At 51.9% G+C, this 25113-nt stretch overlaps 1 protein-coding gene across 3 annotated transcripts; it reads left to right on the forward strand.

The window, feature by feature from the left end:
* Nucleotides 1–6893: 6893 nt before the first annotated feature.
* Nucleotides 6894–24902, forward strand: DPP3 (dipeptidyl peptidase 3). 3 transcript variants are annotated; one of them, XM_024217779.2, is made up of 18 exons: nt 6894–6915; nt 7640–7922; nt 8163–8252; nt 8541–8678; nt 14812–14886; nt 15172–15265; nt 15505–15635; nt 16017–16147; nt 16410–16468; nt 16938–17132; nt 21164–21276; nt 21572–21664; nt 21886–21948; nt 22260–22384; nt 22958–23078; nt 23298–23477; nt 23722–23884; nt 24438–24902. In XM_024217779.2, the coding sequence occupies exons 2-18, from the start codon at nt 7653–7655 to the stop codon at nt 24587–24589; spliced, it is 2193 nt and encodes a 730-aa protein (XP_024073547.1). In that variant the 5' UTR covers nt 6894–6915; nt 7640–7652; the 3' UTR covers nt 24590–24902. The 3 variants fall into 3 exon arrangements, with proteins under 3 accessions (XP_024073547.1, XP_024073548.1, XP_024073549.1); XM_024217780.2 differs by lacking the exon at nt 6894–6915 and adding an exon at nt 6916–6942; XM_024217781.2 differs by lacking the exon at nt 6894–6915 and adding an exon at nt 7047–7109.
* The last annotated feature ends 211 nt before the right edge of the window (nt 24903–25113 follow it).

The raw sequence follows: 25113 nt of genomic DNA on the forward strand, positions 1-25113 counted from the left end.
GGTGCTGCGCAGACCCTGACTGAGATTGGGACCCCATCACACTGCACAGACCCCAGCAGAGATAAGGGCACCCTCAGGCTGGGAGCTGCAAAGACACACAGTGAGAGACAGTCCCAGCCCCAAAGAGCACTGTCTGGGATTCTGATTATTGGGCATGCAAAGCAAGGCCACACCCTTTGTTGCTTATGTAGACGAAGCTGTATTCCCAGCCGGGTCCCTCACCCCCACTATGGCCAGCCCCTCGCCCCATTCCGACCAGGTCCCCCAGCCAGGCCTTTATTTGCATTTTAAAAGCTGGATAACACAGAGCTCAGCCTCCCTGAGCAATGACCTGTGTGACCCTTTAGTGAAGTAAACTGGGGCACCAGCTTTGTCCGGGAATGGGACACAGGAGCTTGCCCCTAAAGGGGGTACCGGCTCCAGTCTGGCCCCAGGGTGGGGGACTGGCTGGTTCAAGTGGGCAGGACCCTCTCCTTTGTGGGCAGGCCCAATAGAGAAGCTGAGGACTGAATGGCCCCGGGCCCAAAGCCCACCCCAGGGCTGTCCCTTGGGATGGGGGCAGTGCATCCCTGGGGCTGCTGGGAGGGGGAAGTGTAGCTGGCTTCAGCTTCCAGCTGTTGGTTCTTGTTCAGCCTTTCTCCGTGAGCCTAAAGAGCCCTTTAGTAACGAGTATTGTCTCCCTGTGACACCATCATCAAGTCACCTCTCTACTTTCTCTTTGAGAAGCTCAACGGATGGAGTTCTTTAAGTCACTTTCTCCAGCCCCGCGACCATTTTTGTGGCTCTTCTCTGCACCCTCTCCAATTGTTCAACACCCTTTTTAAAATGTGGCCCCTCCTCATGAGCTGGACGCACCATTCCAGCACTGGTCTCCCTAGTGCCATTTGCAAAGGTAAAATTCCCTCCCTGCTCCTACTCACTATGCTCCGGTCTACACAGCCAAGGGTCGCACTGGCCCTTTTTGCCACAGCATGGCACTGGGAGCTCATGTGGAGTTGCTTGTATACTGAGACCCCTAAATCCTTCCAGAGTCACTGCTCTCCAGGATATAGTCCCCATTCTGTAGGCGTGGCCTGCAGCCCTTGTTCCTAGACTTGATCAAGTTTGCAGATGACACACAAATTGGGGGAGTGGTAAGTAATGAAGAGGATAAGTCACTGATTCGGCGTGATCTGGATTGCTTGGTAAACTGGGCGCAAGCAAACAAATAGTGTTTTAGTACAGCTCAATGTCAATTTATACATCTGGGAACAAAGAGCATGGGGCATGCTTACAGGATGGGGGACTCTATCCTGGCAAGCAGTGACTCTGCAAAAGATTTGGGGGTCGTGGCGTGTAATCAGCCTCACATGAGCTACCAGTGTGACGCTGTGGTCAAAATAGCTAATCCGATCTTGGGATGCATAAACAGGGGAATCTCGAGTAGGTGTAAAGAGGTTCTTTTACCTCTGTATTAGTCACTGGTGAGATCGCTGCTGGAATCCTGTGTCCAGTTCTGGTGCCCACAATTCAAGAAGGATGTTGATAAATAGGAGAGGGTTCAGAAAAGTCACAAGAATGATTTAAGGATTAGAAAACATGCCTTATGGTGAGAGACTCCAAGAGCTTAATCTGTTTAGCTTAACAAAGCAAAGGTTGAAGGGTGACCTGATCTCAGTCACCTACATGTAGAATAAATATTTAATAATGGGCTCTTCAATCTGGCAGGGAAAGGTATAACACGATCCAATGGCTGGAAGTTGAAGCTAGACTAATTCAGACTGGAAATCAGGCATAAATATTTAATGGTGAGAGTAATTAGCCATTAGGACAATTTACTAAGGGCTGTGGTGGATTCTCTGTCGCTGACCATTTTAAAATCAAGACTGGATGTTTTTCTAAAAGATCTGCTTTTCTTAAAGAACTTCCAGTTTTCATTCGAATTTTTTCCATCTAAATTTTTCCTCCCAATCAATTTCACATAGAATGTTCCTCAACTTTGGGAAATTAGCCCTTCTGAAGAATCAACTCTATGTTACTGGTTGGGACTGTTTTCTGTTTGCCCATTTTGAATGTAATCGGGTCATGATCTCTGGTCCCTAGGCAACCAGCACCTTCCAGGCCAGTGATTCATTCATCTTTATCTGTGTATGGTGGAACACCTCTGGGGCTGATGCCAATGGCCTTCAGACCCTGCAGTACCTGCCAAAAGGTGTGGCAAAGGTGGCTGGATAGCTCATTTAGCTCAACACAGCAGAGCCCATTCATGACATCCCATGCAGTGTTGTTTGCAGTGTTGGGCCCAGGATATTAGAGAGACAAGGTGGGTGAGGCCCAGGGCCGGCTCTGGCTTTTTGGCCGCCCCAAGCAAAAAAAAAAATGGGGCGGCCAGAGCGGTAAAGCAAAAAAAAACAAACAAACCCTGCAGCGCAGCCAGAGCCAGGGTGCAGGGGGACTCCCTGCGCTGCAGATGTGCCCTGGCTAGCAGGGGAAGGGGGAGGGAGCAGGGGGGAAAGAGAGAGAAGGGGGGCAGCCAGGGCTTCAGCGGGGCGCTGCCACGCGGCCCCGCCGCCTGCCGGGAGGGCTCTGCGCTGCTCCGGTCGGCTGGGAGGGAAGGACGGCTGGGAGGGAAGGACGCGGGCTGCCCTGCCGGGCTTGCTGCAGGGCGCTCCCGTCCTCCGCGCTGCCGCCCCCTACAGGGCGGCCGGAGCGGAACACCACCAAAAAAAAAAAAAGCGGCCGTGCCGCCCTAGCATTGGGCGGAATGCCGCCTCCTACAAGCTGCCGCCCCAAGCACCGGCTTGCTCAGCTGGTGCCTGGAGCCGGCCCTGGTGAGGCCATATCTTTTATTGGACCAACTTCTGTTGGTGAGAGAGACAAGTGTTGAGATACACAAATGTAGCTTGAAAGCTTGTCTCTTTCACCTACAGAAGGTGGTCTCTGCATTTTGATTGTCTCACAAGCTGCATGTGAGGGTCTGTTTCTATTTTCAGCTTGCCCGCTTGGTGTCCGTCTCCCTGAGATATGTCTTTCCTAATTGCCGAAAGCCCATGCTGTCACACAGGTGTGGCAATTGAGCCAAGTAATTCACCATCTGTGCCATCTCCCTCATATGACCAATGAAACTGTTGCATGCAAGTTAGCTGTAGAGCAAGGATGGTGATTGGTTGAGTTACCTCTGATCTCACAATGGTCTAGAACTCTTGGCCTGGTGTGGATACATGCCTTACTGTAGCTGTACACAACACAGGTGTAATTTGCAAAGTCAAAATGGCTGAGAACTTAACAAATGGACAGTAACAAACTGCGAAACCCAGTGATGATCGAACCTGGTGATATTCTGAACCAAAAGAGCTCACAGCCATGCTTATAGCTGCTTCCATCCCTTCACACTGACTCCACAGACAGTGTAGGCCTCCGAGTGACACACACACACACACGTGACAACTGTGGAATCTTATTATATAGATATTCTGATATAGTGCTGGATAGGGCTCCCAGTGACTGTTCTTCCTCCTCTCAGACGTTGAAGGTATTCTCGTGTTGTGTTATTATCAGATCCATGGCTTGTGCTGCCCAGCAGCGGGTGGTGCTTCTGTATATCAACTACTGTGAGCTCCAAGCAATGTCTCTTGTCTCGTGGGTTTCTTATCAAGCACCTGCATTTGCCCACTAGCCTCAGAATGTATATCTCCAGCACTTAGTCACATTCCTCCAGTCTAATATTGGTGCCCATCATTGTTGCTGGGATTACATTGCAGCTGGCTCTGCAGTCCAGCTGGAGTCCAATCGGTTGTCGATCCAATAGCATAGCTGCAAATATGGCAGTTGAATGGTGGGCAGCTTTCTCCTGCAGTGCATGGACATTGAGTGAGTGTCTCTGGACCTGCTAAAGTTATACTGTAGATCTCCTCTTCCCCACTGGAAGTCTCTACATCCTTAGTCACTACATATACTGGCATGGAGACATAAAGTGGTTCTATATTCCACATCCCTTGCACCATTGTCCATAGGCTGGGCATTTTCCTTTCTGCCTTTCATGCCACTCACTGGACCATGATGGCTGCATTCTTGGCTGATATGTCTCTGTCCTGCTTCCTGGGTTCCTTTAGCTTGAGCCTGTGTACTTGGTCTGCACCAGTCACTGTCACTGTTTTGCTCCTTCCCCAGACAGTTTAGTTGCCCCTGCTGTTTGGAGGCATTTCTCTAGGGTTAGATCGGTTTCTTTCCACAATCTTTCCAGTAAGCTGGAATCATGTGTCCCACAAATGATCCTGTCTCTACTTAGGGAATCTTTAGTGTCTCCAGAGTTACATATGGATGCCTGTGTTCTCAGCTCTTTAACATAATTATCTATTTCCCCTTCTGATTCTTGTTTCCAGGTTAAAAAAGGTATCTCTCTACAATCGCTTTCTCTTCTGGGGTTGCCATATTCAGGCCTGGCTCCCTGCTCTAACCACTAGATTCCACTCCCCTCACCTGAGTTCTGTCCCTGGCTCTGGGAGGAGAATGGGGTATAGTTAAGGCTACGTTTTAGTCATGGGTATTTTTAGTAAAAGTCATGGACAGGTCACAGGTAGTAAGCAAGAATTCATGGCCTGTGACCTGTCCATGACTTGTACTACATATCCCTGAGTAAATCTTGGGTGCTCTGGGGGTGGCGGCTCAGGGGCGCGTGGGTGCTCTTGGGGGGACAGCAGCGTGCAGCCTGGGACCCCCAATGCTACTCGGGGGCGGGCGCGCAGTGGCTCGAGACTGCCCCAGCAGTGGCTGCTGTGGCTGGCCCACAGACTGCCCGAGCTGCTTGGGTGGCCCCCAGGCCAGCCACACCAGCTGCTGCAGAAGTCACAGAGGTCCCAGAAAGTCTCAGAATCTGTGACAGACTCACAGCCCTAGGTATAGTGTGTTGGGGAGTGGGCAGGGGCTGGTCGTCAGGACTCCTGGGTTCTATTCCTGGCTCTGGAAGAGGAGAGAGGGGGAAAGTTAAAGGGAGGGGGTGTTAATTAGATTAATTATGATATTTGCATAGAGGTTCCTTGCAGCCCTGAAAGTCAGGGTGGAACACTGGCTAGAGCACTAGACTGCAATTTAAGAAACCTGAGTTCTGATCCTTGCTCTGTCACAGACCCGTCCTCGCTCTGTGCCTCAGTTTCTCCATCTGTAAAACAGCGATAATGATACTGACCTCCTTTGTACAGTGCTTTGAGATGCACTGATTGAAAGTGCTATATAAGAGCTATGGGTTATTTTATAACTCAAACTTATATTATATATAAAGGGGATGTGATATAGTGGATGATATCCCAAGGAGTAGAAGCTAAGCTGTATCTTGGTATTGGTAGCAGCATTATGCTGAAAACGAATTGTTGGAGAGGAAAAGGCCTGGTTGATATTGCTCTTGGTACGGGCACTGATGGAGTAGGTGAACAGAACAGTGGCAGACATGCCTGCAGGAGTTTGTGTTGCGTTTTGATGAGTACACTGGACCAACTTCATATAGTCCCCAGAGCACCAAGTCCTGGGAGCTCCATCACTGGGGCTGGATGACCAGAAATGGAGCTAAGAGCCACTTTCCTTTGCTTTGGGCTTGGGCTGGGACAGTTCAGGAGTCGCAGAGGCTCCTGTTATCCAAAGTTGTCGCTGACATTGGCCAACGTGAACCTGCAGCCAGATGCACATGCTATATGGAGCCCTTTCTAGGGCCCAAAGATGTGATGGGATTACACTGGACCTTGGATTCAGTTATCAAGCAATACAAACTAGAAAGAAGATGAAACTAACGAACCAGCGAAGACAAGAAGAGGAGTGGCTTGATGACTCCCCACCCAGATTTCAGTGTTAGTCTGTATCAGCAAAAAGAACAGGAGTACTTGTGGCACCTTAGAGACTAACAAATGTATTTGAGCATAAGCTTTTGTGGGCCACAGCCCACTTCATCGGATGCATGTAGTGGAAAATACAGTAGGAAGATATATATATATACACACACAGAGAACATGAAACAATGGGTGTTACAATACACACTCTAAAGAGAGTGATCAGTTAAGGTGAGCTTTTATCAGCAGGAGAGAAAAAGAACTGTTTGTAGTGATAATGAAAATGGCCCATTTCCCCACCCACAGGTAGCTTTGGTGGTGGTGGCGGTGACACCTAGAAACAACTTGACGGGGTGAGGCTGCAGGTGTGCTGAGACCAGACAGCCTCTCATGCTGACCACTACTGTGTTACCTTGTGCTTCCCCATCTCTCTGTCTCTCTACCCCTCTGTTGTCTCCTGGCTTATACTTAGATTGTAGGCTCTGCGGAGCAGGGTCTGTGTGTTCTGCATTTGAACAATGCCTAGCACAATGGGGTCCTGTCTGTGAACCAGGCTCCTAGGCGCTGCGGTAATACACATAATAAATAATCACAATCCTGTAAAATTGCCAGCAGACACGACTCTCGCTGCATGGTTTGGTTGCGAGCTTTCTGGAAAATCGGAAAAGCCACTTGCACTTAAAAAGCAGGCTGACCCCCTCCCCGGCCTCCAGGAGCAGGGCAGCCTGTGACCTTCTGGGAAAGTAAAGTGGGGTCTAATCCGGTTTGTCAGGGAATGGGAGCCGGGGCCTTTCCCCTCTCGGGGCACCAACCCCGATCCAGCCCCAGGGCAGGTGGACTGGCAGGCTCGGGGGTGGGCAATGGGATTTGGGACCTTCCCCCGCCCGTTAGTTACATAACAACAGCACCTGAGGCGCCAGAGCACGGACCAGCCCTTCAGGGTAACGCGTGTGGCAGCGGAGGAGCTCGGAAAGTGAAGTCCTCCCCCATCCCGAAGCACGATTGGCTGCAAAGAGTGTCCGTCTCCCCGGCAGAGCGCACGGATTGGTGGGTGGACAAGGGCCGAGGTTATGAATGGAAAGGCGCTGGGGGCGGGGCGGCAAGCAGGAAGTGGCGGCAGGTGGGGGCTCTGAGCGCGTGTTGTAGCGTGAGTTGGGTGCAGGGCGGGTCTCGCGCACCCTGCCGGGGGGAGGGGCGTGCATAGGGGTCTCGGGGGGAGGGGGAATCCTCAGAGCGGTGGAGGTTCTGGGGGGTGGTGAAGGCCCCCCCGCGGTGCAGGGGGCATAGGCCTTGCCCGGACTGGGGAGGCACCAGGTGTGAGCTGGGGGCTGGGCACAGGGAGAGTGGAAGGGTGTGCACTGGGGTATGTGCAGGCACTTGTGGGTGCAGATGTTGCTGCAATATAAGGGTGCACCGTGCAATGAGGGCACTGTCATGGGGTGTGTGTGATGCTGAGATGTAGCCGCCTCTGGGGTGAGGCGTGGGGGCAGTTTATACAGGATCCCTTATCTAGCCTCCTCTGGGGTGCTGCATCTTGGGGTGGATGTGTCATTGTACAGTTGTGCTTGGTAGGGCAATTGTGTGGTTGTGTAGGTCAGTCAGATAGGCCATTGCATGAGCGTGTGGTTGTGCATGTGACTGTGTCCCTGGTTGTGCACATGCCACATTGGCTCAGCTGTGGGGCAATAGCCCTGTCTGTCCTCATTGACCTTCTGCTGTAGCTGTTATGGGCGGGGACAATAACCAGCCTAGGGATGAATATGGAAGTGGGAAGGGAGTGGGGTCTCGTGGTTAGATCACGGGCTGTGGGTTGGGACTGAGGGGCACCCATGCTCTCCCCACAGGCTGGCCAGCAAGATGGTGGACTCGCAGTACGTGCTGCCCAATGATGTGGGGCTGGCGCTCCTGGACTGCAGCGAGGCCTTCCGGCTGCTGCTGCGGGGCGAGCGGCTCTACGCCCACTACCTGTCACGTGCCTGCTGGTATGGGGGGCTGGTTGTGCTGCTCCAGACCTCACCTGAGGCACCAGCCATTTATGTGCTGCTCTCCCGCCTCTTCCGTGCCCAGGACCCTGACCAGCTGGGGGAATTGGCACGCTCCACTGGCCTCACTGACCAGGAGTACCAGGTACCACCATATCCAGATACCTGGGTTCTGTCTCCAGCTCTAGAAGGGGAGTGGGGTCTAGTGGGTTAGAGCACTGGGGAGGGGCTGGGAGGTTGGTCTCCTGGGTTTCTTTGGCTCTGGGAGGGGATTGGGTGTTAGTAGGTTAGAGTGGGGGGAAGGGAGGGTGGGAGCCAGGATTCCTGGGTTCTCCCTGGCACTGAAGTGCCTGGCTGGACCCTGATCATTCCTCTCCGCACCTAGGCGTTCCTGGTTTACGCTGCTGGCGTCTTTTCCAACATGGGGAACTACAAATCTTTTGGGGACACCAAGTTTGTGCCCAACTTGCCCAAGGTGAGTCTGTGGATGCAAGGGGCAGAGGGAGAGGCCACATGCCAGAGTCATGGGAGTGGAACATATTTTGGAGTCTCCATGGGGAGACACTGCTCCCCAGACACAGCATCATCCTCTTGCCAAGAGCTCTGTGCCAGATGCCTTCCCTCTCATTGGCTATGGGGCAGGTCCCTGATTGAGTTGAATGTTCCATGGAGGGAGACTGTTTGGCCCTCCCTCACCCCATGGCTCCAGCCCACTTATCCCCCCCTCCATCACAGCTCAATCCCTGTACCCCTTTCCCCCCAGGACAAGCTCCGGCGGCTGATCTGGCAGAGCCAGGCATTCCAGGAGCAGCCAGAGGAGATGAAGTTGCTGTGGGATAGGTGTGGGGAGCTGATGTTCTCGCTGGACCCGCAGCAGAGACAGCTGGGGCTTAGAGAGAAGGTAATGCCCCATGCATACACACATGATGATTCTAGTCTGGGGAGGGGTGGGGGTTGAGAGCAACCAGGATGGATTGATTTAAATAATCTATTGTCATCTTGTTTTGCCTTTGTACTTTTTAGTTGTTTTCCTAAAGAAAGGTTTATTCTCATTGGTTATTATAAATCATTCAAACAGGCTGATTTATAGATTCATGAATTCTAAGGCTACGAGGAACCTCTGCGGTCATCTAGTCTAATCTCCTGTATAACACAGGCCATAGGACTGCCCTGAATTAATTCCTGGTTGAACTAGAGCAGTGGTTTTCAAACTTTTTTCCGGGGACCCAGTTGAAGAAAATTGTTGATGCCTGTGACCCAACGGAGCTGGGGATGAGGGGTTTGAGGTGTGGGAGGGGCTCAGGGCTGGGGCAGAGGGTTGGGGTGCGTAGGTGAGGGCTGTGAGGTGGGGCCAGGAATGAGGGGTTCAGGGTGTGGGAAGGGGCTCTGGGCTGGAGCAGGGGGTTGGGGTGCAGGAGGGGGTCAGGGCTCTGGGCTCGGGCTGCAGGTTCTGGGCTAGGGCTGCGGATGAGGAGTTTGGGGTGCAGGAAGGGCTCTGGGTTTGGGGGAGCTCAGGACGGGGGCAGGGGGTTGGAGCGTAGGAGGGGGTAAGGGCTCTGGGTTGGGGGTGCAGGCTCTGGGGTGGGGCCGGGGATTAGGGGTTTAGGATGCAGGAAGGGGTTCCAGGTTTGGGGGGGCTCAGGGCTGGGGCAGGGGATTGGAGCACGGACTTACCTCCGGTGGCTCCCGGTCAGCAGCGCAGCCGGGGTGCAGAGGCAGGCTTCCCGCCAGTCCTCGCACCGCGGACCGTGCTGCACCTGAAGCAGCCAGCAGCAGGTCCGGCTCCTAGGCAGAGGCACGCAAGTGGCTCCGCGCAGCTCTTGCCTGCAGGCACCGCCCCTCCCCCAGCTCCCATTGGCTGGGAACTGGCCAATGGAAGTGCGGAGCCGGTGCTTGGGGCAGGGGCAGTGCACGGAGCCCCGTGGCCCCCCTGCCTAGAAGCTGGACCCGCTGCTTGCCACTTCCAGGCCGCAGCATGGTGTCAGAATAGGTAGGCACTAGCCTGTCTTAGCTGGGCAGCACCGCCGACGGGACTTTTAACGTCCCGGTCGGCGGTGCTGACCAGAGCGACCCAGTGCCTTCCATGCTGCGACCTGACCCAAACTTTGAAAAACGCTGAACTCGAGCACTAAATTAAGGCGGAAGCTTTTGTGCAGAACAGAAACTGAAAGAGCTGTGGTTTGAGTTAATGCAGATAGCAAAGTTTGCTCATTGTCAAACTAATGGCGTGCCCAGGTCTCACTCTGCTCCAGCCTCAGGACACACAGGCCGTTGTGACATGTATAAAGCTTGACTCGTCCTCAGCCGTTAAAGATGGTTTAGCTCCAATTGCTCATATAATTACACAAGCCGTGCACTTTCCCCCTTAAAGATTTGAGGAGGGCTCATCCATGCAGCATATTATATTATTGTGTATTTCTTTCAGTGTTTCTATTGGTTTGCAGTAAGTTTTGGCCTTGCCAGAGCCTATCAGGAGTTCAAACTGAATTTGAAACACATTGAAGAACAGTTAGCCAAAGAATCAAAAAGTTAATAGCACTTTTTTTTTTAAAGGATATCAGAAGCAAAAAGCCTGCTAAACAACCAGTGGGGCCACTGGACAATCGAGAGGCTAAAGGAGCACTCAAGGATGATAAGGTCATTGCAGAGAAACTAAATGAATTCTTTGCATTGGTCTTCACGGCTGAGAATGTGAGGGAAATTCCCAAACCTGAGCCATTCTTTTTAGGTGACAAAGCCGAGGAACTGTCACAGATTGAGGTGTCATTAGAGGAGGTTTTGGAACAAATTGATAAACTAAACAGTAATAAGTCACCAGGACCAGATGGCATTCACCCAAGAGTTCTGAATGAACTCAAATGTGAAATTGCAGAACTATTAACTGTGCTTTGTGTCATTTAAATCAAATGACTGGAGGATAGCTAATATGATCAGTTAACTCACGCGGTTAACTCAAAAAAATTAATCGCCATTAATCACACTGTTAAACAGAATACTAATTGAAATTTATTAAATATTTTTGGATGTTTTTCTAAATTTTCAAAATATCAATTTCAATTACAACACAGAATACAAAGTGTACAGTGCTCACTTTATATTATTTTTTATTACAAATGTTTGCACTGTAAAAACGATAAACAAAAGAAATAGTATTTTTTCAATTCACCTCATACAAGTACTGTAGTGCAATCTCTTTATCATGAAAGTGCAACTTACAAATGTAGGTTTTTTTGTGACATAACTGCACTCAAAAACAAAACAAAACTTTAGAGCAGGGGTGGGCAAACTTTTTGGCACAAGGGCCACATCGGGGAATAGAAATTGTATGGCGGGCCATGAATGCTCATAAAATTGGGGTTGGGGTGCTGGCTCTGGGGTGGGGCTGGGGATGAGGAGTTTGGGTTGTAGGAGGGTGCTCTGGGCTGGGACCGAAGGGTTCGGAGGGCAGGAGGGGATCAGGGCTGGGGGAGGGGTGCAGGTTCCGGCTGGTGGTGCAGCTCTGGGGTGGGGCTGGGGATGAGAGGTTTGGGGTGCAGGAGAGTGCTCCGGGCTGGGATCGAGGGGTTTGGAGAGGGGAATCAGAGCTGGGGCAGGGAGTTGGGGCATGGGGAGAGGCTCAGGGGATGCAGGCTCCAAGTGGCGCTTACCACAAGCGGCTCCCAGAAGCAGTGGCATGTTCCTTCTCCAGGTCATACGCGGAGGTGCAGCCAGGCGGCTCTGCTCGCTACCCCATCCGCAGGTGCTGCCCCTGCAGCTCCCATTGGAGCATGTAGGAGCCGGAGCGGGGCCATCCCGCAGCTTCCGGGAGCAGCGTGGTGTGGCCCCGACCCAGCATCCCGGCCGGAGCAGGGCCAAGCCATGTGGTGCAGCCGTGACCCAGCGCCCCCGCCGGAGCAGGGCCAAGCCACTGATGCGGCTCGCAGGCCATCTTAAAACGGCTCCGGGCCATAGTTTGCCCTCTCCTGCTTTAGAGCCTACAAGTCCACTCAGTCCTACTTCTTATTCAGCCAATCGCTAAGAGAAACAAGTTTGTTTACATTTACAGGAGATAATGCTGCCCACTTCTTAATTACAGTGTCACCTGAAAGTGAGAACAGGTGTTCACATGGCACTGTTGTAGCTGGTGTTGCAACAGACTTACGTGCCAGATGCGCTAAAGATTCATATACCTCTTCATGCTTCAGCCGTCGTTCCAAAGGATATTCTTCCATGCTGATGTCGCTCATTAAAAAAATAATGTGTTAATTAAATTTGTGACTGAACTCCTTGGGGGAGAATTGTATGTCCTCTGCTCTGTTTTATCCGCATTCTGCCACATATTTCATGTTATAGCAGTCTTGGATGATAACCCAGCACATGTTGTTCGTTTTAAGAACACTTTCACTGCACATTTGACAAAATGCAAAAAAGATACCAATGTGAAATTTCTAAAGATAGCTGCAGCACTCAACCCAAGATTTAAAAATCTAAAGTGCCTTCCAAAATCTGAGAGGGACAAGGTGTCGAGCATGCTTTCAGTCTTAAAAGAGCAATACTCTGATGTGGAAACTACAGAACCCAAACTACCAAAAAAGAAAAATCAACCTTCTGCTGGTGACATCTGACTCAGATGACGAAAATGAATTTGCATCAGTCCGCGTTGCTTTGGAACATTATCAGGCAGAACCCGTCATCAGCATGGACGCATGTCCTCTGGAATGATGGTTGAAGCATCAAGGGACACGTGAATCTTTAGCACATCTGGCATGTAAATATCTTGCAACGCTGGCTACAACAGTGCCATGCAAACACCTGTTCTCACTTTCAGGTGACATTGTAAACAAGAAGCAGGCAGCATTATCTTCTGCAAACGTAAACAAACTTGTTCGAGCGATTGACTGAACGAGTAGTAGGACTGATTGAACTTGTAGGCTCGAAATTTTTACATTGTTTTATTTTTGAATGCAGGTTTTTTTGTACATAATTCTACATTTGTAAGTTCAACTTTCATGATAAAGAGATTGCACTACAGTACTTGTATTAGGTGCATTGAAAAATACCATTTCTTTTGTTTTTTTACAGTGCAAATATTTGTGTTAAAAAATAAAGTGAGCACTGTAGACTTTGTATTTTGTGTTGTAATTGAAATCAATATATTTTAAAATGTAGAAAACATCCAAAAATATTTAAATAAATAGTATTCTATTATTGTTTAACAGCACAATTAATTGCAATTAATTTTTTTTAATAGCTTGACAGCCCTAGTTGAAACTATAGTAAAGAACAAAATTGTCAGACACATAGATGAACTTAATTTGTTGGGGAAGAGTCAACATGGTTTTTGTAAAAGAAAATCATGCTTCACCAATCTACTAGAATTCTTTTAGGGGGTCAACAAGCACGTGGACATGGGGGATCCTGTGGATACAGTGTACTTAGATTTTCAGAAAGTCTTTGATGAAGTCCCTTACCAAAGGCTCTTAAGCAAAGTAAGTTGTCATGGGATAAGAGGGAAGATAGAAAACAAAGGGTAGGAATAAATTATCAGTTTTCAGAATGGAGAGAGGTAAATAATGGTGTCCCCCAGGGATCTGTACTGGGCCCAGTCCTATTCAACATATTTATAAATGATCTGAAAAAAGGAGTAAACAGTGAGATGGCAAAATGTGCAGATGATACAAAACTACTCAAGATAGTTAAGTCCCAAGCAGACTGCGAAGAGCTACAAAAGAATCTCACAAAACTGGGTGACTGGGCAACAAAATGGCAGATGAAATTCAATGTTGATAAATGCGAAGTAATGCACATTGGAAAACATAATCCCAACTATACATATAAAATGATGGGGTATAAATTAGCTGTTACCACTCAAGAAAGAGATCTTGGAGTCATTGAGGAGAGTTCTCTGAAAACATCCACTCAATGTGCAGCAGCAATCAAAAAAGCGAATAGAATGTTGGGAATCATTAAGAAAGGGATCAATAATAAGACAGAAATATCATATTGTCTCTATATAAATCCATGGTATGCCCACATCTTGAATACTGCTTGCAGATGTGGTCGCCCCGTCTCAAAAAAGATATAATGGAATTGGAAAAGTTTCAGAAAAGGGCAACAAAAACGATTAGAGGTACGGAACAGCTTCCCTATGAGGAGAGATTAATAAGCCTGGGACTTCTCAGCTTGGAAAAGAGACGACTAAGGGTGCTATGATAGAAGTCTATAAAATCATGACTGGTGTGGAGAAAGTAAATAAGGAAGTGTTATTTACTTCTTCTCATAACACACAAACTAGAGGTCACCAAATGAAATGAATAGGTAGCAGGTTTAAAACAAACAAAAGGAAGTATTTTTTCACACAACACATAGTCAACCTATGGAACTCCTTGCCAGAGGATGTTGTGAAGGCCAACAGGGTTCAAAAAAGAACTAGATAAATTCATGGAGGATAGTTCCATCAATGGCTATTAGCCAGGATGGGCAGGGATGGTGTCCCTAGCCTCTGTTTACCAGAAGCTGGGAGTGGACGACAGGGGATGGATCACTTGATGATTACCTGTTCTGTTCATTCCCTCTGGGGCACCTGGTATTGGCCACCGTTGGAAGACAGGATACTGGGCTAGATGGACCTTTGGTCTGATCCAGTATGGCTGTTCTTATGTTCTTATTTTCTTTGGAAAGAGAAATTGATAGAATGATTAAAAAATTGATGTAAAGTAAAAAATGTGATTTAAAAAAATGAATTTCTATCCGCCCTGGCAGCCCGAGAAGATGAGGGGTCAGTGGGCATGGCTGGCGGCAGGGGTGTCTCAGTGGGCGTGGCTGACAGCAGGGAGACGGGGTGCCTCAGTGGGCGTGGCTGGTGGCAGGGAGATGGGGGTTCAGTGGGCATGGCTGGCGGTGGGGAGGGGTGTCTCAGTGAGCGTGGCTGGCAGCAGAGAGATGGGGGGTCAGTGGGCATGGCTGGCGGCAGGGAGGGGATGTGAGAGCGGTTTCAGTTGGTGGCGGGGAGGGGGGTTAGTGGTCTCTCTGTAACACCCTGCCCTCCCCCTCAGGGTACCACCACCTATTTCTCTGGGAACTGCTGTTTGGAGGATGCCCAGCTAGCCCAGAAATTCCTCGACTCGCAGGTACTTGCTGGCGCGCTGACATGGGACATCTCCCCGGTTCCCCCCAAGCAGCCCCAAGGCCTGACCACCTCCGTGGGGTGTCTCTGCTGCCTCTGCATTGCTACGGCCCTTGTGTCCATAGGGCAGTGCCCAGCATCAGACCTCCTGGGGTCTGCGCCCTCCAGGTTTCCCATCCCCTACTCTGATTCCAGTGCCTCTGCATGGGGTTGTAGGGTGCCCACTGAAGTCGGGGGTCAGATGGGGTAAATCTCCCACCCCCTCCAACACCATCTCTGCATCTTTCAGAACATCAGTGCCTACAACACACGGCTCTTCAAGGAGAAGGACAAGGCAGGGCAGACATGCTACGAGGTGCGACTGGCATCAGTGCTGGGCACTGGTAAGACTCCCTCTTCTCTGCCCCCTCACTGCTTGGATCCCCCTGGTCTGTGCTCCCCACAGTGCCCACCTACCTGAGCTCCTCTGACCTGTGCTTCCCGGATCTCTCCCCAATCCCCCAACCTGTACTCCCCCCTCACCTGCTGCCTGGATCCCACCTCCATGCTTAGCTCCCGGCCTGTGCTCCCCACTCTCTCCCTTCCCCCATTGAATTATCTGTCTCTCTGGGTCTCTCCCCAGATGCACCCGTCGACCATGAGCTGGCCCCCAAGCTACGCAGCTTTGAGTTTGAGGGCTGCACGTTCCGTGTGACCCGCGGGGACTACGCACCCCTGCTGGAGAGAGTGGTGGAGAACCTACAGCGCACCAAGGCATGTGTCCCCCTGCCGCCACCGCTCTGTGTGTGTACTGAACTGTGGGGGGCTCTGTGGTGGGGGGGAGGGAGGTCTCTCTCAGTGGCTTTTGTAGGTTTTAAACCCTAACTCTGCCACCAAGGGGAAACCTTAGTTTTATATCCAGAGAGAGAAGATAGTCTTAGGGACAAAGGACTGAGAGCCTGGACTCCTGGGTTCTGTTCCCAGTTCTGGGAGGAGAGTGGGGAGGAGCTGGGAGCCAGGACTCCTGGGTTCTCACTTCCTGGGGTTGAGATGGTGATGTGGGAGGAGGAATTTATTGGGGGATGGGGAGAGGAATGGCTGAAGCCAGATGAATAGTCGTTGATGAGCTACGTGTCTACCCCTCTTCTCTCCCAGGCTCATGCTGCCAACACCAACCAGGAGCACATGCTGGAGCATTACATCCGTAGCTTCACTCAGGGCTCCATTGCGGCCCACAAGGAAGGTTCTCGCTGCTGGATCCGTGACAAGGGGCCTATTGTCGAAAGGTGGGGGCTGGGAACCGGGACTCCTGGGTTCTGTCCCCAGCTGTGGGAGGGAAGTGGGGTTCAGTGGGTTAGAGCAGGGAAGGCTGGCAGCCAGGGGTTTTGAGAGAAGTCAGGTGCCAGGTGCGGGGGGGGCTGGGAGAGGAGAGGGGTTTGTTGATAGGGACATTCGCCTCCTGGGATCAGCGAACCAGGGGGCTTGTCTCTTAGAGCCCCCCCAGTCCAGGGCAGGCCAGGCCATTTAATGTGCTCTCTCCCTCCACAGTTACATCGGCTTTATTGAAAGCTACCGAGACCCCTATGGCTCCCGGGGGGAGTTTGAAGGTAAAACACGAGGCCCCCAGATCCCAGCCTCAAAGGACCCTGGGGAACCAGGAGGGGTTGGAGTAGTGGGAGGGAGGGGATGGGTAGGTTGTGGACGTGTGTGTGTGTGTTGTTCTGGGTGTGCTTTTGTGCTGTAACTGTGTTAGGGTGTTTGCTGGGGGGAGTTGGTTGTGTAGTCGTGTAATGTCATTCTTTCAGTGGGGGGTGTGGCTGTGTGTCCCTTGCAATTGTGTACTGTAGGTGTGTTTTGGAGATGGTGGTCGTATATTGTAATTGCTTTGTGGGAGTTGTAGGGGGGGGGTATAGTTTTGTGCGACTGTTGGGGTGTTTTGTGGGGGATTGCGTTCTTCAGTGGGTTTGGGGGGGTTGAGGTGGTGATGGTGGACAGAGGGTGGCTGGCTGGCAGGGATGGGGCAGTACTAGCCAGCCCCGTCCACAGCACCCGCTTTCCCCCCCACCCCCCTCCCAGGATTTGTGGCCGTCGTGAACAAGGCCATGAGCGCCAAATTTGCGCGGCTGGTGGAGTCGGCTGAGCAGCTGCTGCTGGAGCTGCCCTGGCCCCGTGCCTTCGAGAAGGACACCTTCCTCACGCCGGACTTCACCTCGCTGGATGTGCTGACCTTCGCAGGCAGTGGGATCCCGGCTGGCATCAACATCCCCAACTGTGAGCACTACCCACAATCCTCTGTGCCTGCGCCCCTGCCCACAGTGCTCTGCACCTCCCCAGGGGCTACCCAAAATCCTCTTTGCCTGCATCCCTTCCCAGAATCCCATGTGCCTCCCAGGAGCTATCCACAATCTTCTTCCACCCTGACACTATCCACAATCCCCTGCATCTGCATCCCAGCCATTGGCACGGGAGACCAGACCACATGTAAGGCCCGCTGGTCTGTCCCCTTGACATGCTCTCACCTCATGGTGAGTGCTGGCCTCAATGCCCTAGCAAGGCCCTATGGGGCACTATGCTGCAGGGAGGATTCAGTAGGGGGTGTTTTCCCCTTGCAATCAGTTCTGACCCCAATGCAGCACTAGGGGGCACTGTGCTGCAGCGAGCAGGGTGGAGGGTACAATAGGCGCTCTTGTTACACTCCAGTCCAGGGACAGTTTTAAAACTGGAGTTTTATTAAGCTCTGTATCAAAACCTGAACACACCCACACACGTTGCACAAGCCCCATTACTGCTCAGTGCTTTCAGAGCACAGATGCTGCTGCTGCAACCAGAACTTCCCCTTTGGACCCCCTTGGCAGACCTTCAATCTTTAAAGGGACATGGCACAGGTAAATCTAACCCTGACATTCCCTTTAGAGTACTACATTCCCCCCATTCATGTAATGTCTTCCCAAGCAAAATAGAAACCAGTCCATCAGTTTGAGTTATTAGCAATAGTCCCAGCACATCATTGTCATTTGAGCCTCTCATCTGTCACAAGATCTGGGACTGATGGTGGGACCTTCTGCAGCTCTCTCCCATTTATTTCACATTCAGCAGAAAGTTTCTGCAGCAATTTTAGTTCCGCTGTCCAACAGAATAGTCAGTTCTGAACACCTTCAATTAGGGTGACCAGATGTCTCTATTTCATAGGGACAGTCCTGGTATTTGGGGCTTTGTCTTATATAGGCGCCTATTACTCCCCACCCCCTGTCCCAATTTTTCACACTTGCTGGTCACCCTACCTTCAGTCCCCAAAGATGTTCATATCTTATGGAATAACAGTTCCTATGCGATCGGTGGCATCACCATGTAACTCCAAGTCACTAGGCATATGGCAAGCTACTTAGAAAAACACACTAAATTAACAGAATTACAAACTATCCAGAGCCGTAAAACGCTGTAGATCCACATCCACAGTGTAATTCAATATCCCCTACATCAGTCTTGGATAGAATGCCGGATAAGGTGCAGGAATAGGTACTGGGTATGACATGTGACAAACATGAGGACACCCTCCTGGTGCATTCACCGGTCCAATAGTTGGATTTAGTTATTGATAAGTAGGTGCCCTAACTGTTCCTATATCAGCATCTGCGGGGCTCTTCTCTTCCTAGTCAGCCGACCCTGTGTGTCAGTGATCTGTCCTCCGGGGAGCATTGTTGGTTTCAGGTTCCATGGTCACATTTTGATAATCCTGTCTTTCAATGGCTCTTGCAAATGTCCTATCAATGTGACCAGCAGTTTCCAAACGTACAGGGTCAACAGGATCCTCATTTCCCAGCTGGGGAAGAAATATTTGTGGATTCAGAGTCTCTGTGGCATGGGCAGCATCGGATATCATCAGCAATGTAGTTCATCTTCACTCTCACTTTGAGTCCCTGGAGTCTGAATTCCTGTCCTCATCTGGATTTCCTTTGGTGTTAGTTTGCCTTGTCCTGTGTGTCTTCTGTAGTGGTGTTACATCCAAGGGGAAGTCATAGGGAAGTAGAAGATAGGGTTCTTCACTGAAAACATTTCCTTTCCTGTCTTCTGCTTGTGCTTCATAGACTAGACCAGGGGTAGTCAATAGGCGGATCATGGGCCCAATCTGGATCGCCAGATGCTTTTGAACATCTTTTTATTTACTTATTATTATCGTTGTTGTTGTTGGGTTTTATTATTTTCCCTGGAGTCTGGACTTTGACTATACCTTGACCAAGAAATTTGGACTTTGACCAATATATAATTGAATACCCCTGGACTAGACTGTCCCCTTCCCTGTGAAGTACTACATGATTTTTTTATCTTCCCACTACAATCTTAATTTGTCTGGTCCCCTTCTCTCTGGGAGACTCTGGACGAGTACTGGTGCACTTTCTAATCACAGTGATTCCTTTCATGAGTAGCAGATTTTTGAGAACATGTTGATGCTGGTTTGTAAGCTTCTTTCATCTGCTGTTTTCATTTCTCAGCATAATCTTTACGGTTCCCAGGTACAGATTGAGAGTTTATAGATCAACCAAATGCAACGTCAATGGGCAAATATGCTGAACTTCCATATAATAAACAGAAGGATGAGAACTGAGTAGCTCATTTCATGTACAGTTATAGGCAAAAATCACTTTATTAAGGGAATCCTACCAATTTGACTTTTGTTCTTCCGGCAAGGTTTTCAACCTACTCAGCGGAGCCTGATTCAGCCTTTCCACGTGCCCTTTGCCCCATGGATGCTTTGGAGTTGTGCAGGGAGTTTCAGTTTTACTGTAGTGCTGTAACCTTTGGAATAAATGATTTTCAAACTCTGCCTCTTGGATCCTTTGGGGGAAACCAAATTTTAAAACAGTCACCGAAGATCTAGTCTGCCATGGTGTTTCCTGACTCGGTGGTGGGAGGGAAGGCTTAGACATACCTAGTGAAGTGATCCCTTATGACTAAGATGTATTCCTATCCTCCTTTGCTTCTATCCAGATGCAAGAAGTCTCTTGATACAAGCCCAAATGGTTCTGTTGTAACTGTGAGTTAATGGTGCTCTGGTAGGCTGGTGAGGGTTCTTTTGCTTGTCGCGTGGACAGACTCTAGTGACAATGTCTGTCTCTCTTCGTCTGTGGCCAATAAAACCAATCTCTTGCAAGACTGATTACTTGCTCTGCTCCTCAATGTCCCATCTCTTCATGTGGTTCTTGATGTACCTGCTTTTGGATTTTTCAAGTAATACGAGGTAGCTTGGTTTCCAGTAAAGTCATATCTGTAGCACAGCATCATATTTTCAGTGAGAATCAGACTTGTGAGGCAGACAGTACTTTCTGTCTCAGATCAAGGGCTGGGAGTAGCAAATCCTGAGATGTGTCATCTTGTGCTGCTCTTGAGAGCTGCAGGGGAAGTTCAGTTGCATCTTTTTCCTGGTAATAGGACCTTAATATACCCTCAGTTTTGGCAGGCTCTGATTAGTTTTTCCCTCCAAGTAACTCCTGAAGCTCAGTCCTGGGCAAACTGCCCTGATCACAGCTTCCATTGTCTCTGCCTCAGCGTACCCCTTTTGAATTCCACTCTCAGTTTGATAAGCCAGACTGTTTAGGCTTAGCCTGTCCTCTTGGTTGGCGTTCCCAGTTTGTCTTGTTGTTTTAAAATCTTTCCTTAGACTTAGTTCTATTTTCTGGGCTGGGGGTGGCAGATTTTCCACAGGGGTTTGGCTTGTTAATTTCATTCATGCTTTCCTGAGACTGTATTTCAAGCCATTTAAATATTTCAGCACTCTGTGTCTGAATTGTCTCTTCTTCAGTTGTTTCTGTTTGCTCCCCGTTTGCTGCAGCGATGATCTTATCTTGTAATGCCAGCAACGTAGACAGTCTCTGATCCTCCAACTCTTCCTGCAATGGTTTACATATTTGATTAAAGCAAGTCAACATTTTGCTGCAGTTTCACTGCGACTTGTTCCAGAAATGCCCAGAGAGTCGCAGACCATCCTTTGGCTGGTATAAAAGTCCTCCTACCTCCATGTGACAGTCCTCTAATGCTCTCCCAGCCAAAGTGTTTGTAAATAATGAAATCTTCCCTGGCAGCTTTCCCTGGAACAGTTTACAGCAGCTTCTAGGGAGGTTCATCTCCTGGAGAAGTCAGATCACTGCAGTTCAGCCTCTCCTGGCTGGGAGTGTAACTCTCCCCTCTCCTAGTCACTGCTGACCCTAGTGCGGTGCTGGGGGCCCTGTGCTTCAGGGAGAAGGTTTGGGGCCACAGTGTGGGGCAGGTGGGGCTGAGCCAAGTGTCTGCTTCCCCCACCTCTCCAGATGACGACATCCGCCAGACCGAAGGTTTCAAGAATGTGTCCCTGGGCAACGTGCTGTCAGTGGCTTATGCCACCCAGAAGGACAAACTGACCTTCCTCGCTGAGGAGGACAAGGTGTGTGGGAGCCCAGAGCTGTGGGTCAGGGTTGAGGGGCATCGGCAGAGCTGTGGGGGTTGGGGCAAGGCCAGGGCTGGGATAGCAGCGGTTCTGGGTTGGGACTGAGGGGCACTGTGAGAGCTGGTCAGGAGCCGGTGGCTGGGATAGCGGGGGGGCAGTGGGTCAGGATTGAGGGGCACTGGCAGAGCTGGGGGGCTTTGGGAGAAGGCCAAGGCTGGGATAACATGGATTGTGGGTTGGGAGGAAGGGGCACTGCACACCATAGCTGGCTGAGGCTGTGGGTCTCTTGCAGGACTTGTACATTAAGTGGAAGGGGCCATCATTTGAGGTGCAGGTCGGGCTTCACGAGCTGCTGGGGCATGGCAGTGGGAAGCTCTTTGTGCAGGTAAGCACCCCCTTGGCAGGGGATGGGGGTGGGGGAGGGGGAAAGGATCCCTGTATAAACAGCCCCTGTGCTCCACCCCAGAGGAGGCTGCATCGCCGCTGCAGGCGAGGGATCCCTGCACACAGTGTTTGGGGTGATGCTTCTCCCCTTGGGCTAGCACAGCTGGTGCGGCGCAGCAGTGCTGGCTGAGGGTGGATGCTAACGTCTCCCCCATTCCACAGGAGGAGAAGGGCACCTGTAACTTCGACAGAGAGGCTGTGATCAACCCGGAGACGGGGGAACTGGTAAGGGGGCTGGGAGGGAAAGTGATGGCGATGGGGGAGGGTGGGGAGAGTAATAATCTTAATGGGGGAAGGGAAGTGGCAGAGCCAGCTTACACTGAACATCTGTGATCACCTTGGGGTGCCCCCCACCTGCCAGCCCTGCACCCCAACCCCTATAATGTCCTCATGCGTGTCTTCCCCAGACCCCTCCTCCCCACATTACCTATAGGGTCCCATTGGGTATCAGTCCCAGCCCCCTAGCCCTGCCCCCCACATTGCCTATAGGGTTCCCTCAAGTGCCAGCCCTGCCCCCTAACTTTGTCCCCCCACAGATCCAGAGCTGGTACCGGGGCGGCGAGACGTGGGACAGCAAGTTCTCCACCATCGCATCGAGCTACGAGGAGTGTCGGGCCGAGTGCGTGGGGCTCTACCTCTGCCTCAACAAGGACGTGCTCCGGTGAGGGGCCTGGGTTGGGGGGACAAGGCCTATCGCCAGGGCTGGAGACCATAGGCGGGTGGGGAGGGTCACCTGGATGGTGGGGGTGGCTGTCATGGGGGGGGGGTCATATTACCTGGGTATGGAGAGGACGGTGAGTGGTGAGGTGGGGGCTGTCACTGGGGACTGTGAGACAGTGGTGGGGAGGCTGGGGGATGGCAGGGTCTGGGGCTCAGGATAATGCTGCTGTCCTGCAGATACCCAGAGGGGCGTGTCCTTGCACTTGTTGCTGCCCCCCACTGTCAGCAAGTCCTGTCCCCCCCCGGCTTTTGTATCCAGGCCCCCCACATCCAGACACATCCCCTGTTCTATGGTGTGGGACCTGGTGTATTTGCAGGGGGCTCATCGGGGGTGGATCACGGATGGGGGAACCTTGCGGAGTTTTGGGGGGGTCATGGCTGGGGGGACAGAGGGGGTACCCTGCAGAATTTGGGAGAGTTGGTCTCAGAATTCAGCAACAGTCCCCCCAGTGGGGGGGATGGGAGGTTGGGGGTTCCCCAGTAGGCCTCCCTCACTCCCTCCTGCCCCCCACAGGATTTTTGAGCTGGAAGGCGAGGATGCGGAAGACGTGATCTACATCAACTGGCTGAACATGGTGCGGGCTGGGCTGCTAGGCCTGGAGTTCTACACCCCTGAGACCGGCACCTGGCGCCAGGTGAGTTGGGGGTGGGAGGGCACTGGCCCTTTAAAAGGGAGGCAGGGCAGCCTTTGACTCCTCCTCTGGGGGGGGTGGCAGGCAGGGCTGTAGTGTGTGGGGGGAGCCAGGGTTCTATCCCAGCCCTGGGAGGGGAGTGGGATCTAGTGGATTAGAGCGGAGGGGGGCTGGAAGCCAGGACTCCTGGGCTCATCACTGCACCTTGCTGCTCTCCCCCAGGCTCACATGCAGGCGCGCTTCGTGATCCTGCGGGTGCTGCTGGAGGCAGGCGAGGGGCTGGTGTCGCTGCAACACACCACGGGCGCTGACGGCAAACCCGATGCACTCATCACTCTTAACCGCAACAAGATCCTGCCTGTGGGGAAGCCGGCCATTGAGCGGTTCCTGCGCAGGCTGCAGGTGAGGGGTAGGGCAGGGCTGCAGGGAGCAAGCTGGGGGCTCAGTAGGGGGCGCTCTCCTCTCACAGTCAGTGCTGGCCCCAATGGGGGTGCTGTGCTACTCGACAATGGGGCTCAGTGAGGCAGTGCTTGTTCTTGTGAGGGGGACCATGATGGGGGTGGTGGGGCCATGGCTGTGTTGTGGGGGCATGGGGCGGTTCTGCCGGGGGCGGCCTGGCTGGGTCTCAGCCCCCTTTGTGTTGCAGGTGCTGAAGTCGACGGCGGATGTGGCGGGGGGCCGGGCGCTCTACGGGGGTTTCTCAGCCGTGACAGACGAGGGGCCTGAGCGTTTCCTGAGCCTGCGCGACACGGTGCTGCTACGCAAGGAGGCACGCAAGATGTTTGTGCAGGCCAACACCCGCCTGGAAGGTATGGAATCCCCCGGCACTGCCCAGCCTTCTATCTACCTCACTACGGGGTAACACTGCCTGGAGGGTATGGAGTCCCCCCGATTCCCCCATGCACCCTGCTCTGGGGTGACACTCACGTGGCGGGTACAGTTCTGCCACACAACTCCCACCCAGCTGCCCCCCTCAGGTAACTGAGCCTTGGTTTACCCCAGTCCTATGCCAGCTGGGAGTTCAGACCCGTGGGGCATTGGTGCCAGGTGGAGAGGGCGCCGAGAAGGTGTGGTGGGCTAAGATTGGAGCCCATGAGGGGTGATTGACGTGACAAGGTAGGGGCAGGTGGAAGGGTACAGGAGCAGGGGGTGGGTGCAATACAGAGGGCTGTGATGGAGCAGGGGGTGGGGGAAACACCGTGACCCCCTCTCACCTCCTCTGCCTCTGCAGGCAAGAACATGAGACATGACCTGTGTGTGTGTGTGTGAGAGAAAGAGAGAGAGAGAAAGGAGTGGGGTGAAGGTGAGGTGGGGGGCTTGATGAGGGCGATGCCATGACCCTGTCTCCCCCCTCCTCCTCAGGCGAGGATGTGACCCTGGTGCAGTACGAGGGTACCGCAGCCGGACTGATCCGCTCCTTCTCCGAGCGATTCCCTGAGGATGCTGAGCTCTTGGAGCGCCATCTGCTGGAACTGTCGGACGCCGATTCCCACTTCTGGGCAAGCCGGGGCTGAGAACAGGGAGACCCAACCCCCCCACTGCACAGGGGACTCAATACACTCAGCTTTTGTACCTGCCTTTCGTCTCTTTCTGCTGCGTCTGATGTGTCAAACAAGGGTGGGGGAGCTTGTCCCACATGAGCATTAATGGGGCTCCTCACCACAGCCTCAGCAAAATGGCAGGAGGTTTAATGGGCCTTAGTGTCTAACACCCACCCCCCCAACTTCTGCCAAAAGTCCTGGCTCCCATTCTCTTCCACCAGCACAAGCCACCAAAACAACTTCCTTGCCAGAGTCGGGCATAGAACCCAAGAGTCCTGGCTCCCAGTTCCCCCTGCTCTAACCACTAGACCCCACTCCCTTCCCAGAGAACCCTGAGAAGTTTCAGTACATCCAAATTCAAGGTAATATGTCTGGGAGCCAACAATGCAGGTTCAGGCAGTGACTCAGAAAAGGACGTAGCTGGCATCAAAAATAATTGCCTCAATATGAGCTCCCAGTGCAGCCCTGCAGCCAAAAAGGCTAATGTGACCCTTGGG

Source organism: Terrapene carolina, unplaced genomic scaffold (assembly GCF_002925995.2).
Source record: "Terrapene carolina triunguis isolate 2854851 unplaced genomic scaffold, T_m_triunguis-2.0 Scaffold89, whole genome shotgun sequence".
Lineage (NCBI taxonomy): Eukaryota > Metazoa > Chordata > Testudines > Emydidae > Terrapene > Terrapene triunguis.